Source organism: Poecile atricapillus, chromosome Z, assembly GCF_030490865.1.
Source record: "Poecile atricapillus isolate bPoeAtr1 chromosome Z, bPoeAtr1.hap1, whole genome shotgun sequence".
Taxonomy (NCBI): Eukaryota; Metazoa; Chordata; class Aves; order Passeriformes; family Paridae; genus Poecile; species Poecile atricapillus.
The window spans coordinates 124,220,243-124,235,646 of NC_081289.1; the positions used below are offsets into that span (position 1 = coordinate 124,220,243).

Sequence of the window (15,404 nt, forward strand, 5' to 3'; positions counted from 1 at the left end):
TGCACTAGAGCACAACCACACCATTACCATCTTCTTACTCTGCAGTCTTTTCAATTCCTCCTGATGCTGCCAAATTTTGCCTCTTGAACTATAACCTTTAGCATCCCTTCCTACCCACGGTGGTTGGAACTTCAAGGTCCCTTCCAACCATTCTGTGATTCCTACACTCATTTCAATCAAATGCATCCTTGGCAGATATCTGGAAGATCTGGTCAGTTCTAATCCACTACTATACTACAGTCAATGGAAAGAAAAACTAGCTAACTCAAGGCATGCAGAGGGAAATGCAGCCATACACCCTCTATTATCTTCCTGTCCTGTCATCTTTTCCTTCTGATCTGCCCTTTCAGTTTTGATCCAAATCAAGCTGGACATCCCTGTGAAGTCTTGCAGGCTACGTAAGACTGCAATAAGGAGCCTAAGGGGGTTTAGCAAACTGAGAGTTCAGTGCGGAAGAAGTGAGCTCACATTCCCCTTCAGACCATGGAAGCATTCCCATCCCAGGTAAGGTGAAAAAGTGAAGGTGACAGACCATGACAGATATAACACTGATAACTCAAATCTCCCGACTTCCCCCTTAACACTAACTCCATACACCCCCCCTTTCCCCTGGCTCACAACACTCTGGAGGCTCTTTGCCTTTCCTGGCAGAGACAACTGTGCTGTCCACAGCCAGAGACAGCACAGCCAGCAGAGGCATGAGACAGTCAACCCTCAACTCTTGTAATTTCCTTTCCCTCAGCTGCTGGATACTGCTCCTTTTCTCCTCATCACCCCCAACCAGCACACCGGATTTTCAAGACTATCTGCCTTCTGGTGGGCTGCAGCAAATTGGAAAAGTTGGAGGTGAACTGCAGCTTCCCCTCACCTATATGTTCCAAACAGAGAGAAAAGCAGCAAAAGTGATACTGTAACACTGCTGCACTTAGTTCTGTGCAGTGGAAAAATACAGAGAAAATAACACAATAATAAAATGTGAACACAAATTCCCAACTGCTGGGCAGCTCCGCAGAGTTAGGAGCAGTGGAACAGTACTTTAATATATGCTCTCCTATAGAATGAATGATGATACGTCTTTTGCAGGAATTTAGATGTCGTATTAAGGGCTACTGCCGGCAGTCAGGCTATGCCATTCACCACCACACCACACTTACCTATCCAACAGTGGAGCACAGACACAGCCTAAGATTAGATACTCAGCCACGCACACTTCCTCTGTCCCTAGACCAAACTCCATTTCCTCACATAAAACCCTCCACCAGCACATGCCTTAAAGAGTGCACAGAGCTGGCCCCAAAAACCAACAAAAATGCCAGCCCTCTGAGTACAGCAGAGAAGTGCCTTACATTACAGCAGTGAAAGCAGCTCAAGAAAAAATGCAAACACAACAGTTTCATGCTGAATTTTTATTTCAATGTTATGCAACTGCATAAGTATAAATAATTGTGTTCAATATATAACAATTATGACATCCATAAGGAGTTTCTCAGAGAAAATAAGACTGCAAACACTTTATTGCACAGACCCTAACAATTTTTTTTTTAACTTTTAATTTTTTTTTTTGTAAGCTGAGAAATCTACTGCAAGAAATCTACAAAAGAACACATCAGATCTATAATCACATTAAGACTGACCAAGAACACAGGCAGGAGGATCTCTAACAGCTCACTTATAAGGTAAACACCAACAAACAGGTACTACATAAACACAAGCTTATGCACTGTTACACTTCCAAAATGCAAAGAACTTATTTGTCAGAAGTGATAATACAAAATATTCATAAAGGTATACTGTAAACAAAAGCTAGATGTGTTTTAAAAGAAACAAGAGGACAGCTGAAAAAATGCAGAGACTGTAAACTAGGAAATATCTCCCAGACAGAAATGTTATTTTGAAGTGCATTAGCATTTATTTCTATTAACTGCTAAAGCACAGATGAACTGTAAATGTTGAGACCATTTTATTTTAAGACTTCTCAAAAATTATTATCCACTGCTTACTAGCTCCTTTCTGAATGCATCAAAGGCAGTATGAATGTACTAGTGCCGCATGAAAATTAAGGAGCTGTTTGTGATATTGGATTTTCCTTACAGGTTTGCTGCAAGGAAACTCGACAAATCAGTATAATGAAGTTTTCAGCAGAGGGAAATGACTTCTGCACACTGTCTGTTGTCACACAAGTCTCCAAGTCAAGATTACACTGTGCTTTTATGAAAAATTTTCTAGCTTTTGAGACAGAAAGACAAACCATAAGCATTGGTGAAAAACATAGGGGCCTAGCTCTACTGTGGTTACAGAAAACAGAAATAAGCAAAACGACCATTCTATTGATCCCCAATTATTAAAACCCATGCGCCTGCAAGGGTATTTCGTAGTGCTTCTGTACATGTTTCAAATTTTACCTTTCATCCCTCAAAACAAGCTAAATACTCCACACAAAAATGATCAAAGTCTACACGTTCCACTGTATACAAAATTTAAATAAGGCTTAGCAAAAGTAAAAAGACAGTAACATTCTAGCACCAAATAGCTCCAACAAGTTCCTTTGTTAAAAAATGCTTCTTTTATAATTACAGTATTGAATTTTTTTTGCATACAAATGAAAAGATTATGTTATGAAATGTATGGAGCTACTCAATGCATTTCAAAATGAATATGAAACCCAGGATTACTTGCTAAAAACAGCAAGTTAGGTCAACAACATAAGGCCCCAGCTATGCATTAAAATGTGTCAGATAGCCTAAACTTTTTTGAAGATATGATACTGAAGTTTATTTTTCTTTTTTAGCTTACTTGTCATAAAATAAAAAACAGCTACCAGTTTTATGACACTAATTAAACAGACCTCTATGCTGTAATAGGTATTCTCTAAATGAATTAAGAACAGGGATGAACATACAAGTACTACCAATCATGTGCTTATACTTGTGCCTCACACTGTAAGGGCCTGAATTTAAAAAAGCTCAAGGAACTCGAGAGGATTGCAGCAAAAACTGAGCACATGGCACGTGCTTCAGAATTTCGGCCTTGTCTGAGGTGAAAGTCACACAATACACTCCCAAGAGACAAGACAAGAACCATCATTTCACCAGAGAACGCGACTCTTGCTGGGATGCCCTGATAATTAAGTGGTCTTCCCATACCTTTAAGGACATCTACTCTAGTCAGACTTTGTGCAGCAGGGAAATGCAGTTATTTCTTGTTTTAGATCTGGTGAAGCAGTCAGCCAAGTACAGTACTATCAAAATCAGATTATTAAAAATACATGTAAAAACTCACAATAGGTCACCATATTATTCTGTACTAGTGTTTTTTCAGTCTCTACCTAGTTTTAGTAAGTAAAAATGTGGCCTGTTTTGTTTTTGTTTTTTTTCCCAGTCAGACCAATGCTTGTGCATGTCCGTGCCAGGTCTGAATTTTAGTAATTTGGTTTCATATTCGAGTATGGCAAATACTTGGCAAAGCAACTACCTTAAAAAGGGAAAGAGTAAACAACGCAACCAGCAGCAAAGTATATATGCTACATTCAAACCCCAAACACATTGCTAAGTATTTACAGAAGAAGTATTTTTACCAGCTCTAGGCTGTAAAGGTATTTTTGTACAAATACTATGTGGTAACAGTTTTACCGGTTACAATTGGAAAGGCATTTTGAAAAAAAGTCCTCTCTTTACATATCCCCTTGTATTGTTTCTTCAGTGACATGAAAGCTTTGCCGCACAAAGACATGACACAGTGCTGGTTTAAAGGCAGTACAACGTAATGAAATTGTTTCAGCTAGTGTTGCATTCACACTTGCCAGGTCTTAAGAGTTAACACGTTTTTTTGTGAGCACTGCTCCGTGAAACTTCCTTTCCTCGACGCTGCCGAACTGAGTCTTTGTCATCTGAAAGTGCGCTAGGGCGGTCAGGTGTGGCTGCTGACCTGGATAAATCTTTACTTACATTCTGTTTTCTTGAAGCAGACTGCTGAGTCAGAACAGCATCTTTTCCCTTTACATCCACAGTGTTAACGAAAAGAGGCTTTTCTTGATTTCCAGGTTTCCCCCCAAGGTTTGAAGCAGGGTGGTGGGCTTCTGCTACAACAGCGGCACTGTGCAAGGCCATCAGTGAAACACTCTTAGTCATTTCTGCCTTACTACTCCCTGTGGAAGAGGTGTTTTTCTTATTTAGTTCCTTGCAAGTTGCAGGAAGCTCTGATGAGCCTGGTTTAACCTTTGCTGAAGATGCATCACTTTTGGCTGAAGACAAAACAGATACTTCCTGTCTACATTCAGAGAAACTGGATGAACAAGTCAGCGGCTTTCCTGGTGTGGCAGTCACACGACAAGAACTTTGCCCACTGGCAGCTGGCAGATGTTTTATTGCAGTCTGCTTGTTTGCATCCTCTGGCTGTTTCTGATTAACTTGTCCCTTCCCTTTCATATCTTGAGAGACTTTGCTACTTGCTGTCACTTTTTCTGCTCCTTTCCCTCTGACGTCACAGGTTGTGAGACAAAGTGTAGGCTCCACTTTCCCACTGTCAAGCTGAACGTAAAGTGCGTCAGTGCATATTTTTCCTTCAGGTCTTTTGTCTGCAGTGATCACCTCGTTATTAGGACTTCTGTCTGTCTCTTTGTTCAGGGAGAGACAGTCTTTCACAGTGGAAATCTTTGGAGCAGCGGTTTGTTTTTCACTGAAACGAAGTTGCTTTTGATCAGCAGACTCCCCCAAACCTGCTGCATCTTGCCTCTGCATCTGCTTAGAACTCTCTGGGCCTGCTGGCAGTGGGCCAACAGCAGAGGACTTGGGTTTGGCCTCAGGGGCTGTGGTGCTCATTTGGAGAGTGGTGACTGAGCCATGGTCCAAACCCACAGGCCTTTCAGCCTGAACATGTTCATTGTTCATTCTTCTTGAAGAGCCTGGAATGGGAGAAAGGTGATCTATCACACTTTTACTGGCATGTTTTGCATCCTTCCGGGAGCTGGTAGACAACTGACTAACAATTTCTTTTTCTTTTATGGTTGGAGCACATGGTTTTTGTGACAACGTCTGTTTATCCAAGGACTTAGACTTGTAGGAACTTGTATCAGAGGCTGGCCTGGGTTTATTACTGCTGCTTTCCACACAGGTGGCAGCAGGCTTCACATGTTCTTGAACCCCTACGTGCACTTCTATAGTGCTGTGTCTGCTTACTGCCTCTTTCAGAGCAGGGGAGCTTGAAGCACTAAGCTGCAGCCGAGGAACTTCGCTGGATTGCTCTCTCTCACTAGTTTGAAGCCTTGTATCGGTGAGTGACTTGTGATCTTTCTTTCCCACATCTTTAGCACTGTCCTTCTGCACAAAGGAAACTGGTGCAGACTTCTCAGTTTTGTGATCACAATCTCTTGAGGGTTGCACAGGCCATTTGGCTGGAAGAGCATCACTCTTTGCCTCTGTGATAACTTTCTTAGACTCAGCTTTCTGCTTGGTTATGTCCCTTTCCATAAAACATTTAGAAACACTGCTGTCATCCTTGCCTAGCTGTTTCAGTGATTCTCTGCCATCCTTAGGTTGTGCCTTGGGGCCAGCTGACTGCACTTTTCCTTGCATCTCAGGTGGAATGGCAAAATCAGCACAACTTTTTTCATTGCTCTTGGAGCAGGTTGTTATCAGGACATCTGAGACAGAAACCTTCAGAGATGACTCCCTGATCACTTCCACCTTTGCAGGGATAGGCTCACAACCTCTCTGGGCTACTGGCTGTTTGACAGGCAACTCCTTCTGCATTTGCTTCTCTTTTCCTACAGTTTTTTCAAGAGTGCTTTGGCCAGCAGAAGGTTTGCAATATGTTTGAGTAGTTTTAAGACTCTGACTTTGAGTAACACAAGACTTTACCTCCATTGAATGGGCCTTTTGTTTTGAAGGGGAGGTATCTTTCTTCTGAACAGCCTCAACAACAGAAATACTGCCTTTAGTGGCTGGACTAGAAACCTTTTTCTCTGTCACTGCTTCTGTAGCCACAGGGATAAGTGGTGGATTTGGAGAACTCTTGCCTACTTGTAGAACCTGAGGCTCTGCTGTGTTGACTTTGCCACATTTTGGGTAGCTTAACAACTGCTCTTTCTGAGAGATAATTTCTGCCTTCCCACCAGTCCCTTGCAGCACTGGGGGTTTAGGAGATCCCCCATCACTGCTGGTGCTCTGTCCTTCTGGCAGCACACACAAAGGCAGTTCAGTCTTTGAAGCCTGTGGCCCAGAAAGTAATGCGATGTCTAGCGTGCCTTCTATTGGCTTCAGACAGGAAACAGACCTCCCATCAAGTTTATATTCTGAAGGACTTTTTCTGACAGGAGCTTCAGTTGAAATAAGGGCTGATTTTTCCACGCTCATGTCTGCTCGGCCACTCAAGGTCTTGAGAGGAACAAAAGAAACTGAGTTAATCTGAGTAGCATGTGCACTGCCAATAAATGCCCTACCATCTGCAACTGCAGTGGAGTCCTGCTGTATGTTTACGGGTCTGCCTGTACTAAGTTGAAGGCATTCATGAACGTTAGACGTCACCTTAGGTTTTAGCACTGGACAGACACTGTCATCTTTTTCTTCAACAGACATTTTCTTTCTGAGATAGTCAATATTTGCAAGTTTACCATCTAGTCTTTCAAATTTGACAAATTCTTTTGTTGGTAAAATTTTATCTGTGTTTTCTCCCTTTCCATTTAGCATCTTGTCAGAGGACTGAGGTAGCACATCTTGCAGGGTACATGAAGGGGAAATTCTTTTGAAGTCATGAGAAATATGACTGAGTTCATTAGGGGGAGGCCCATGACACATCTGTGCATCTAAAGCAACACCATCATTTGATCTCAAGTTTGCATTCTTTTGAAGGGTATCTTTCAGTATGCCACCAGCTGACTGGGTCTCCACAGTAACAATTTTAGTTTCAAACTGGTTTGATCTTTCTAATACCTTCTGGAATGCTTTTTTGTCTCTTTCTTCCAGCCTTAAGGTATTGGGATTTTCTGGTTCACTGCTAGGCTCATGTATAGCAGCATTTGCTTTTTCAGCAAAATCTTGCTTTTTCATAACTACCTTGACCTTCAGCTTCTCCCTGTCTAGCTCATCAATGGACTCTTGTCTACCCAATTTTCGGGAGATGGGTCGTTTCAAGCATCCCTGCTCGGCAGGCCTGACTCGTGTGAGTGATGGCACATCGCATACATTCTCCTCCAAGCTCTGAAGAGTTACCTCTCTTTGAGACAATTCTCTATTCACTTCTTCCTGGGTCACTTCCAGACTGTGTTTTCGTGAACATAAGTGTTTTTTATCACTTCCGTAAGAGGGTGCAAGTTTCTCTTCAGACTGGACTCTCTTTAACAGTGGAGATCTTGGTGGCTCTGCACTCTTTGGCCTGACAATATGCCTCACAATAGTAGGAGGCGAGTGCATTTTGCTAGGAAAAGACTGAGCTATTTTTGTATTTCCAATTGAATGTCCCAGCAACGGTGATGGAGACCTCTGAGGAGATGTCGGCTGGGGTGTCGGAGAAGGTGTCCGTGCAAGAGGAGAAAGGGGAATGCTGCCAGCTGACTTGCGCCTTCCTGATCTGTATCTTTGCCCACCAAGCTTTGGACCCAAGCCATGAAGAGTGCTGGGTCTTATGTGCCCTGAACCAGCTGGAGAATTGGGAGCACTGGAACTTGGGGAGCTACTCTGGGAAGAGTTAGTACCTACAAAAAGAACAAAAAAACAAGAAAGCAAAGATAAGATTAGCAGGACTGTTTCAATCTTGTTTAAATGCTCAGTGAGAAAACAGAACAAAGTCTCTATGCTGTCTCCTACCACAGTATTCCAAAATCCAGAAGGTTTTAAGGTGCAAAAGGTTTTAGGTTGCAAAACTTGCATCATTCCAATTACATATGCTGTTTCTCCTTTTCTCTCTCTTCCATCATCCCCTTTAAGTTATCTCTTGCTTCTACTCAAATAGAATAACTAATGCTTTCTGACACTTCAAAGCAATGATCAAGGCTTTCCAGATAATTTACCTTTGCTAAGGGATTGTACAACAGCAGTCAATTCTAGTACACACTAGAATTGTGACAGAAGTAAAAAAGGAAAAAGGGGCAGGCTTTTAGGAGTAGAGAAATGCATATTTCAGAACCTGGCTAATCTTTTCAGCAGTAAATCTGCACTCATGAGTGCCATCCCAGTTCCATTATGTAGCAACTTTTACCTCAGTTTCACTCTTACCATGTAGCCTCTGTTAGGTAAAATTCTCTTTTTTGCTGGGACTGTTTATTACTCATTTTTCAGCCACTGGACTGAGATTTAAACACCGGGACAAACTTAAGAGATAATTGCTTTTTAGGTGTTTCTGTATCATAAAAACACCTTCTGTTTTGCAGGAATCAGGAATCTGTTTTCCTTTTCCAGACAGAAAACAGTTGTTCTATGATTACGCTTATCAGAGCTGACTGCTCTTAGGAAAGTCTATCAGATCTGTGGGGGCTCACAAAATGTACAGTTCTTTTCCTCTGCTCTCCACTGCCTCACACTCACCTGATGGAAAATCAGGAGTGGAACGGTAGCTTGGGGTAGGAGATCTCGGAGATAAGCTGTGAGTTGGAGACCCAGGCAAGCTCTCCCCTGAAGAAAGTGATCGGTTCAGGCAGGAAAAACTTCTGCTTGTATGAAGAAGAGGTGAGGGTTGCTTTGCCAGCTTCTTGAAGAGAGATCTTCTCCTTGTGTGAGAAAAACACAGCATCATCCATAAGTTAAGGTGAACAGAAGATACTATTACTATGAGGTACTGACACTATGAGCATACTGAATCTATCTTTACATGAAAGCAAACCACACCGCAGACTGTGAACTTTAGAAAACATCCTGATTTGCTAACAGGTGGGATAGACACTGTAACAAATTTTATTCACACTAAAATTTATTCACTATATTTCAGAAGAACGATTACCACCTTATGAGCATAAATCTTTATTTTCTTAATTTAGCAACCTATCAAAACTGAAGAAATACCTATAAAGTACTAGCAACGTATTTATAAAGAACACATGGAATTAAATACATAATACATATATATATTATTTGTATAATACGTATATATAAATCCCCATATAAATAAATACATGTGTTTATATATATGCTTATATTATGTTTAATAATTGTGTTTATATGTTTATAATGTTTATATGTTTATAATGCTTAAAATACATATAAAATTAAAACCACTCATAAGCATTAGCTCTAGACAGTTTAACTAAAGAAGTGCAAAATGATACAGTTAAGCCAAATTAAGATGCAAACTCAGTTATTCACTAATTTTAAAGGCTATTTTAGCAGATCTAGTTTAGGCAAAACAAGATTTGGAAAGCCAGAGAATCTCAGAAAAGAAGTCAGACATACAGAAGATGAGAGAAAACTGTATTAACTTCATATTTTAAGCTTGTTGTAATGTACAGACATACACACAAACAAAGAAATGCCTTCACTGTGAAAGCGAAGGATTACTCACCTCTCTAAACTCTCCTTCTTCTTGGTCTTCTTGCTGCGCCTAACCATTCGGCTCCTGTAGCTGTTCCGCCTGGCAGGTCCTGTCTTGATTGAAGTGTTTTCAAAAGGAGTGGTCATTACTGAGACTTTGTTGCCACTCTGCCAAAAGGAAGGAAGAAACTTTAAGTGTGAGCAACACACCAGTAATACAAGACGACTTTGCCTTAAACTGAATCTACACCGTACAAGCGTACAATGAGAATGAACTCCAGAATAAGAGGTGTTTTTGGATGGAACCCTATGCACTCTTCTATTTAGAGAAACTAAAATCATAGCACAATATATGAAAGTCATTGGCCTGTCCCCAGATCAGTGGCAATAGCAGCTTAGAGTTTGTAATTCTAAGAACAATAAAATCTAGTAACTAATCTCAAGAAAACAAACATAACCCCACCATAGTTGGTGAAAAGAAGCAATCACTTTAGCATGCCAGCTGTCCAAGAGTTACCTTTAACAACAATTCAATGACTTCTGTATGAACAAGACCATGCACTGGCTCTCCATTGATGTGAGTAATCAGGTCTCCAGCTTTTAAACCCGCTTGGTAAGCTGCACCTCCTTCTTCGACATTCTGAAGAAGAGAGAGGAAGAGAATATACACAAAATGAAATCCAAACCAGTTGGCAATGAAGAAACTTACAGATACTAAGTTATGTAAAGGAAGAAAAGAAGAAAAATACGTTCAGCTCTTTCACCATCCCTTACTTACTCAAACTTTATATTTAGGTGGGGCCTGGAGTGGTTTCAAAGCTCACTAAAACACTGCTGGTTGCTATGGGTATTAAGTAAGCTCTGTAAAACAGGGAGTTTTCATGCATGGTAAGAAGAGGTGGTTCACTACCCACTGCAAAATTTCAGAACCTAGTGAAGATTTTTAGCATCTGACAATGAGAAACACCAATATAATTAAGATAATGGTCACATGCAGTACTCCAATCACAATAAAAATTAACTCCACCATATGGTTAAGAATTGTTTCCATTTGGTTCAAATTCACCAGGCTTCCCATTAGAGGGGTTGGTGCAGCATAAAAGTGACAAAGGACCAGAACAAACTAAACTGAAAAGTATTTTGAAGGTGGTTTAAATAATTTGTTATATTTTTAAATTAGTTTTTTAAGTCATGCAGATACTACTGAAGACTACAGTGCTAACAGAGGTAAACAACAAACTTGCAATACTCTAAAAAAACCCCAAGGTTTAACTTTTACTGCAATGTACCATTTTTCCCCTTGCTTTCACTGGTGTGGGGTTACACTAGTGGCAAGAAATACTTTTTGAATTTATTCCATTAACCACCAAATGTACCCAGTTCTCCAGATTTAATGTTCTTGATGGATTAATAGGTCTAAGGGGTAAATAATATGAATAAAAAAATGAGGAATACCCTACATCAGCACTGCTCCTTCAAATTCTACAATACATATTTAAAACTAAGCAGTGTACAAAACTTAAAGGCCTTTGATAAATTTGTAATAATTTTTAGGGTAGTTTAAATAATGTATATACACATACTTTTAAGTATGTGTAATTTATACAATATATAAAATAATTTTTTACCAGCATAAATTATATAATAAACGTATATATATGTACACAAGTATATAATTACTTTGCAATTAAGGAGGCTGACACTCAAAGAATTGCTTTAGCCTCTCTCCCACTGTGTAGTGAGGAGAGGATGAAAAATACATGATTTACTCAAGACAGTCAATCTTTTTCCTGTGCCATACTAACCTCAAAAGTACTCACAATTCCAAACAATCAGCACATTTCTACGCAACAGAAAATCAGTGCTTGAGATCCGCTTACTCGTGCTTAGTAAAGTACTGCTGACTTTCATGAATCCCTTCATTGATGCAGTTTAATGAAACTCCACTATTTTTCAACAATTTCTCTTTACAACCTCCTACATTTGCAGATCCTAACCCAAATCAAAGAAGGTCTGCACCAAGCCTTTGGTCTTCAAAGACATAGTACTCTGAACCCAAGACACTGTTTCTCAAAACTGACAAACTTGTGAAAAGTTAAAGTGAAGTTGCAGAAGTTCAACATCACATGTAAATAATGCTTCTGCCAAAGTCAGTTTGTTGTCTACCTTACAGAGAACACTGCTCTTGTGTACAGGCAGAATCTCATTCTAAGAAAAACTGCTTGGCATATCATTGTAATTTACACAGAAATCCAATTGTAATTGTCACCATAGAGATTACACGGGTACAAAAAAGCGACTCCACCATTATGATATTCTGTGGCCCTGGGTCAGCAAGCAAACATATATTATCTTACCCAAACAATGTGGTGCACAGTGTAGATATCGCTGTCACCCACGTAAACCCTGATTGCACGGATGGTAAAACCATACTTTTTTCCTGAACTGTGAATTACAATCGGCTGATGAGGACTTGCAGCAGCAATTGATGAATCACGGCTGGGAGATGAATCTCGGGATGATGAAAGGTCCGATGATAGAGAATGAGGAGACATAGGACTTCCCAAAGGAGAAACACCAAACACATCTAGAAAAAAAAAAAATCTGTCTATTACACTGTGAGCACACACAAATTTTGTTTAGCTTAATCATATCACTGTATTAAAATACATCATTGTCTTTGTCTAAACAACCTCTCCTCCTCGCCTGGTGTGCATATTAGTGAGTAAGAAGTTCAACAACGAGATATTAGAACTTCATTATTTTCCCTGGAGTGTAAACTGTATTGTTTAACACAATGGTTAGTTTGTTAGATGCAGAGTGCTTTCTCCTTTGCACAAGAAACGCACTCTAACTTTGCAAAAATTCTCAGCCTTTTCCTGGCAAACACTGATGAAAAGAAAATCAGAGTAAGGTAGCAAATGCTACTATGAGTATACCCAAAATCATTCAGCTAGTAATCCAGCAATGCTTAAAAAATTGCTAGTTATTTTCTTGGTTTCAGTTATATATAAAAACAGATAAAGACTACTGCAATTAAACCACAGTATCAGCAGGGTACCTGGTGCAGTAACTCAGTATTTGTAACAGGGCTCCATTGCTACATTCTGCTACATCATATAAAGACCACAAGAGTTTCTTGCAACACCACCAACTCCAGCTTCGTTTTATTTTATTGTTTTGAATGCACTATGTGCTCATGCTTGTGCAAATGTGAATACAATTGCAGCATTTTGGACTTCAGTTCCGAACAAGAAGAAAGCAAAGCACCAATCTTTCATGTGAAAACACTCAATATTAGTGCTATACATCCACTTGCAGCAATATTTCTGGCTCCAGATTTTGAGCATTTAATCTAAGTCAGTGTAATACAAGTAGAACACACCCTGCTATTTCTGTTTTTGTGACACTCCTGTTTATCAGCTTTTCTTATGGGGGATGAGAGACAACTAGTCATATGCTGCTCTAACAAATATCTGTTTTTGTGCGCTAGTTAAAACTTAATCTACAACCCTACTGTCAGATGGACCAAGGACTGAAGTTGCATCCTGACATGCAAGCTCAAGGTCAAACAGGGTAATCACCATTAGGCTGCATTTTTGCCCATCAGAGAAGGCCCCTCTGCTGCACTGTGAGCACCATAACTTGCTGACAAGATTGCACTGACTAGTCACACACGTGAACAAGAGAAACAAAAAAGAGCGACAGAGAATCAATTCTGGACCATACAGAATCTTGCATTTTCAACATAAGCCTTCATAATATTGCATAAATCAGTAACATTTCAACTAAAAGTATTTATCTCTACCTCCTGGGATCATGAGGGACAAAGCACTTGCAGAAAGGGACTTTGTGACTTTTCCAGAGATCTTCTTTTTCTCTGTGCTTTCCAATCGCTGTCGAGCCATGTGAGATGCAACTTCACCAGCTGGCTTTGAGGAGTTATCTGTACTGTCCACACTCTCATTTCTTCCATTTATTTGATCTAAGTGCTCTGAGAAACTGCCAACTGTACAAAGAAGAAGGGAATTGAGGGGAAAAAAAGATTGAGGAAAACCAAGTATCATTTTTTTATGCACCACAGAAAAAATGAACTGCACTTAAGTGTAACTGGTTAAGTGTAAGAAGAGGATCACACGGTCTGAGGTGTCACTGCAACTGCTGTGTTACCCATTACAGGTGTTGGCCTGGGGGACAACAAGCAAGACTTGGGATACAGCACAATCAACATCAAGTTTTTACACAAGGGAAGGAGATGGATGACTCTGAGGGAATTTTTTTTTTCTCCAGGAACAGAAATGAGGGAGGGGGACTCCATGGGGAATCAAGAGTTTGGGAATAGAATGCTGTATCTTGAAAAAACCTCAGTGAGATACAAAAGAGAAATAAGCTGAAGACTGGTAGATGTGTAGATAAGAAACTAAGGCCCTAGAGTCAACTAAAATGCAACAGGTGTTTGAGCAGGGAGATGATCAAAATGAATTAAGTATGGTTTGCAACACTTCCTCCCAGATTTGTAATGACCAAAGTGACTTCCACAATCAAAGAAAATCCTCTCAATTCTGAAAGGTGTACATCATAGAGAAGTCTTAATTAAAAACACACAATGTGCAGTAAAGTGTTAGATCTAATCTGATTCCAGATCCCTGCTGGGACATCTGTTTTTAAAAGCAGTTCTGAAATGCATGACTTCTAAATCTCTAAGTATTACTGCCACAAGAAGGTGATCTGCAACTGTTTGTAGTATCATCAGTCAAGACACCCATTGCAAACTACCTGATAGTGTGGAGCTGCTGATTGTACTTGCTGGAGTGGTTACTTCAGGTTCATCTTGCACTACCTCATCGCTCACAAATGCAGACTTTTCCTGCTCCTCCCGGGGTCCCTGTGAGCTGGTGGAATCATCCTGCTCTCCTTCGGCTGATATGGACAATTTTGGAAGCAAACCAGAAGTGCGTCGCTGCCGGCTACTGTCAGTCTCGGATGAGATGGATGTAGATATTTGCTGTCTGCGTGAAAAAAAAGCAAACTCTCATGCAGTAAATGAAATGAGGATGCCTGCTACCTGGCAAGCAGGATGTAGATGACTTGCTGTACATCCTTCTACTTACATTTCAGAATATTCTGAACTCCAGCTTAAAGATTCCACAGAGGGCAAGGCTGCATTTTTTGTTTTGTCTCCTGCATCTTCCTTTTCTTCACCTTGAATTTGAGCGACTCGATCTATACTACTGAAAACCTATTACAGGAAAAAATTAAACAAAAAAAAAAAAAAAAAAAAAAATCAAGTCATCACCAACATATTTGATATTATAAAAAGATAAGGATCTATAGAGTTCTATGATTTTAAATGCTTATATAGTATTTCAGAGTGCAAACTTCAAATTCCCAAGAGTTCATGTCCTTAAAATTATTTCTTGGCTCCTCATGTATGGGTACATAAATAGAGACTCTTCTCATTATGAATTTTTCAGCTTTCTCCTCATTTCCAAGTATGAACCAAGACAGTAAAGGCAAAATCCTGGGTGTTCTCTTCCATTATTTCCTGCCAGTTCACCTCCAGCATATTGCCTGAGCAAGTCCACTCTTCTCATACACATCACTGATCAGCAATAATTAATCATCTCAGCTACTGAAGCTATCTTAGCTACTAGAGTATACTTTAATATAAAACTTTTGGGAAGTTTTACCTTCAATTCAGAGCATTCAAATAATTGCCTCAAATCTACATTTCTCCATGACTGGAACACATGCTAACCATTGCCTTGCTTTTTCCTTTGGTTGAATGTCATTAAATTAATACCTACTATATGGTAGTACTGTAGTATTTGTTAAGCTATCACCTACAAGATACATAGGACACAAGTGGAGCAACATGAAAACTATGTACAAAGAAACCAATGCAAAGAACATGTATTAGCATTTAACAGAACATTTCCTTGACCCTTT

At 39.9% G+C, this 15,404-nt stretch overlaps 1 protein-coding gene across 4 annotated transcripts in view; it reads right to left on the minus strand.

Annotated features, from left to right (window-relative positions):
- Nucleotides 1-1,492: 1,492 nt before the first annotated feature.
- Nucleotides 1,493-15,404, minus strand: part of MAST4 (microtubule associated serine/threonine kinase family member 4) — a 283,945-nt gene continuing 270,033 nt past the window's right edge. For all 4 annotated transcript variants that reach the window (XM_058865220.1, XM_058865218.1, XM_058865217.1 and 1 more), the window contains 8 exons: nt 14,567-14,694; nt 14,232-14,464; nt 13,264-13,464; nt 11,813-12,042; nt 9,973-10,095; nt 9,487-9,623; nt 8,517-8,698; nt 1,493-7,687 (listed from right to left, as the gene is read on the minus strand). In XM_058865220.1, coding sequence (XP_058721203.1) covers nt 3,813-7,687; nt 8,517-8,698; nt 9,487-9,623; nt 9,973-10,095; nt 11,813-12,042; nt 13,264-13,464; nt 14,232-14,464; nt 14,567-14,694 — 5,109 coding nt within the window. In that variant the 3' untranslated portion in view covers nt 1,493-3,812. The remainder of the gene's footprint in view (nt 7,688-8,516; nt 8,699-9,486; nt 9,624-9,972; nt 10,096-11,812; nt 12,043-13,263; nt 13,465-14,231; nt 14,465-14,566; nt 14,695-15,404) is intronic.